The sequence below is a fragment of the Balaenoptera musculus genome, chromosome 16 (assembly GCF_009873245.2).
Source record: "Balaenoptera musculus isolate JJ_BM4_2016_0621 chromosome 16, mBalMus1.pri.v3, whole genome shotgun sequence".
In the NCBI taxonomy this organism is placed as follows: domain Eukaryota; kingdom Metazoa; phylum Chordata; class Mammalia; order Artiodactyla; family Balaenopteridae; genus Balaenoptera; species Balaenoptera musculus.
The window spans coordinates 8,912,321-8,916,104 of NC_045800.1; the positions used below are offsets into that span (position 1 = coordinate 8,912,321).

A 3,784-nucleotide genomic window follows, 5' to 3' on the forward strand; every position below is an offset into this window, starting at 1 on the left:
CAGCGGTCTCTGAGCTCGCGGCTGTCGCTGCGCTCAATTCCGCGAACTAGATAAGCCCGGGTCCTCACCCGTTCCGCCCCGCATTCTTCCCTTGCTCACAGGGCGTTTCAGGAGGCGTACGGTACTGGGGAGAGAGCGGATCTGGTCGCGAACAAAGCCGCCTCTGTCTCCGCCGCCTCCTGGATTATAGGGATGTGCGTCCAGGTCGGACTCGGCCATTGCAGAGGCAGCCAGAGAGCGAGGCAGAAGAGAGTTCGCAGACACCTGCTCTGGGGAAAATCGTCCAAAGTTACACACTCTGGCAACAGGAAATGCCTCGCTTTTCTTTTCTTTTTAATTAATTCCATTTCACGACAACATTAAGTGTAACAATATTTTGTGATTTTTTTTCCCTCTTTTTCTTAAAAAGCGACTGAATCCGGGCAGAGGTGAGGGAGATGGGTGGGAGGGACAAACTATCGCAGAACAACAGGTGTAGCCGACAGAAAGAAAACAGATTGGGTGGCAGAGCAAGGAGCCCTGAGGAGTTGAGGGTGAACTTTACAAGAAATCTGTACATTTATCAAATAAGTTAAAATTCTCCTAAATTGATTGTCCTTCACTTAAAGCGCTCCAGTATGCCTATCTTACTCCTTTGAGAATTGCTACCTATCCTTGTTTCCTTCCTTCCCCCCTTTCCCCTTCTTAATTTCTTCCTCATAAACGAATGACCGGGATTATACATTGAAGACGTCTGCTTCTCTCCGTGGAGGAAGAAGCAGGATCTCAGGAAATTTTGTTCAATATTGCACAGGTCAAAAGTACAACAGTTACTGCAGAACAAAACGGTAGGTGGAGAGGATAAAAGATAAGGTTTTTTTTTAATATTGAAATATTCTCTCAAAATAGGGAACAAAGTAATAATGGTAATATTAATAATAATTTACCAACAAATGAAATTCCCCCAATATAGGCTGCTAATAAATAAGACCATCCACACCAGGCCAGATGTGTAGTTGTTTCAATAATCAGAAGTCTGATTTGGGGCTGCCTCGTCTTTTCCCTTTAAACACTTAATTAGAGAATTCATCGGTCCCAAAAAGGACAGATGAAGAGGTCAATTGTGACAGACCTCTGCAGGGGAGAGAAAAGTGGCCTGAGTCGGGGTTCTTATGAGAGGCTGCTCAGGTTCTGAAAACTGGGGAATATCTGATTGGGAGTGGAGAGGAAGAACCACACCCAGAAATCCAGAAATAAAAGTACTACAACGTGAATTTCTCTCTCTCTTTCTCTCTCTCTCTCTCTCTCTCTCGACTTCTGAAAATAGTTCTATAGAAAATGAATCAATCAGAGGGGTTCAGGATTTGCGCTTACTTTCCTTCCATAAAAATAAAACCAAAAAGCCACAGCGCAATGCAAACTGGGGGCGGGGGCGGGGGCGGGGGTGGGGGAGGGTGGCACATCTTGCAAAAGCTTTCAGCCGAAATATTTGACCTGGGAATTTTGTCTTTTTCCTGCTTTCTCTTAATATAAACCAAAACCAAAAGTAAGAGGGGAAGCGCCTCAAATCCATTAGGGGTGAATTGCACGAAAATGCATTGCAAATACTTACAAAACGCTACCGATTAGGGGAGGGGAGGCCGGAGCCGCGCGCCGAAGCCCCGGTTCCCGAAGGCCGCTGGAGGTCTCTGTGCCCCCGGCCCGGCCCAGTCTCCTCTGGGGTCTGGGAAGGGGGCCGGGCGCTCCCTCCTCCTCCCCTCTCGGGCCTCAGACAGGCCGGAGCAGCGGCACGGACGAGACCACTGGGTGAGAGTAATACACGGGGTGCGGGAAGGTGAGCAGCGGCTGGCTGACTGGCACCGGGGCCCCCGCGGCCGCGGCCGCCGCGCCCTCGGCCGCCGAGTTCTCGTGATAGAGGATGGGCACCCGTACGATGCGCTGCGCCGCGGCGTGGCTCAGGTTGGCTGCCTCCAGCTCGGCTGCCAGCTGCCGCTTCCACTTGTTGCGGCGGTTCTGGAACCAGATCTTGACCTGCGTCTCGGTGAGGTGCAGCGACGCGGCCAGGCCGGCGCGCTCCGAGCTGCTCAGGTAGCGCTTCATGTCGAAGGTGGACTCGAGCTGGAAGACCTGGCTGCGCGAGAAGACCGTGCGCGTCTTCTTCTTGCGGCACGCGGGCTTCTTCTCCGGGCTCTCTGCGCCCTTCTTCCAGTCCTCGGCGCCCGGCGTCGCCGCCGCCGCTCCCACGCTCGCCCCGGCCGCGCCCGGCGCCGCCTCGCCCTCCTTCTTGCCTTCCTCCGAGTCGCTCTCCTCCAGAATGATCTCGTCCGGGCTCTTGGAGTCCAGCTCCTTGTGGTCCGGGTCGGCTTTAAGCAGCGGCTCCGGGGAGTCGCGGTCGGTGCCCGAGGCGGGGGAGGAGTCTCGTAGCAGGGCCTTCTCCGAGGCTGAAGAGAGACAGACAGACGGACGCACACACACGCAAACGGACACAGCCTTCAGCGAGGCCTGGCGCCTGGGAGCGGCAGGCTCAACCCGCGCCGGCCTCTGGGCCCCAGGCCGCGAGGCCTCACCATTCCCGCGGGCCTCCTCCTTCCCGGCTGGGCCAGAAGAGGGGCGCCACATCCTGACATCCAACCTTCTCCCGAGGAGAGGCTAGGGAGACCCGGAGTGGGCAGCACGGCCGGTTCCTTTCTTTCCCTCAGTTCCCTCGCCGGGGGCCCGCGGAGATTTGCCTCCAGCTTGGGCCCGCCGGGGTCACTCCCTCCATCCAGGCCAGGTCCCCAGTCCCAGCCACCTAAAGCCTCCCCATTCATGCCCGAGGCCACCTTCCCGGGAAGCGCCGCGCCCCGGACTCCAACTCCATTTGTTTTCTCACCAAGTGGGATTGGATTCCCTAGCAGCGCAACAGAGCGCGCGGGCAGGAGTTGCAAGCCAGGGGACGGAGGAAGCCGGCCAAACGGCGCGTTTGAGGGTGCGGGGGTCCCAGGGCTGCGGTGCAAGGCAGCGCGGACCGGGCTGGGACAGGCGCGCAGGGAGGACAACGAAAGTTCAAAGAGAGGTCGGTACCTTCAGGTCGTGGGAGGTGGCCGCCAGCGGGGGTCAGGGTGTAGGGGTACCACCAGGCCGGGGAGCGCTCCAGGTAGTGCGCGGGCAGGGCAAACCTCTGCGCCGGGATCTCAAAGCGGGGGAAAGCCAGGTCGCCCACCTGCGAGAGCGCGAAGCCCGCAGCGCCCTCCAGGGCCCCCTTGGCCGCAGCGGCAGCGGCGGCGGCGGCGGCGGCCGAGGCCGGAGCGAAGAGCGTCCGTGGGGGCGGCTGCGGCTTAGGGGGCTGCCGGTGGTGGTCTCCGTTGAGCAGGTTCTTGATGGAGAATGGGGACTCCTTGGGCGCGGGAGGCGGGGGCGGCGGCGGCGGGGGCTGCGCGCTAGCGGTGCCGGGGGCGTCCGGCCCGGGCTCCGGCATTGTCCCCTCTCCTCCGGGTCCCCGGGAGGGAGGGAACGGGACAGGCAGGCGGCCGGGCGAGCAGACGGGCGCCGGAAATCAGACCATAAACGGAACTCAACTACGGGGCGCAAAGTCGGGGGCCGCCCCGGGCGCAAATCCAACGGCAGGAGGGCGGGGTGAGGACCCGGCCGGGGCTGGCTCGCATGGGGGAGGGGTGCTGAGGGGCGGGGAGCGGCCCCGTAGCGGCACCGAGGGAGCGAGGCGGCTAGGCGGCGGCTGCAGCTCCCGGGGAGGAGGCGGCTAGAGCAGTCCCCGGCTTGGGGCTGCGTCAATCCGGCGCCGGATGCTAATGATGAAATCAAAATG

General features: G+C 59.8%; 1 protein-coding gene across 1 annotated transcript; it reads right to left on the reverse strand.

The window, feature by feature from the left end:
* Positions 1-1,746: 1,746 nt before the first annotated feature.
* On the reverse strand, positions 1,747-3,436 carry HMX3 (H6 family homeobox 3). Its single transcript, XM_036829674.1, has 2 exons — positions 3,043-3,436; positions 1,747-2,420 (listed from the first exon to the last, which is right to left on the reverse strand). The coding sequence occupies exons 1-2, from the start codon at positions 3,434-3,436 to the stop codon at positions 1,747-1,749; spliced, it is 1,068 nt and encodes a 355-aa protein (XP_036685569.1).
* Between the last annotated feature and the right edge of the window lie 348 nt (positions 3,437-3,784).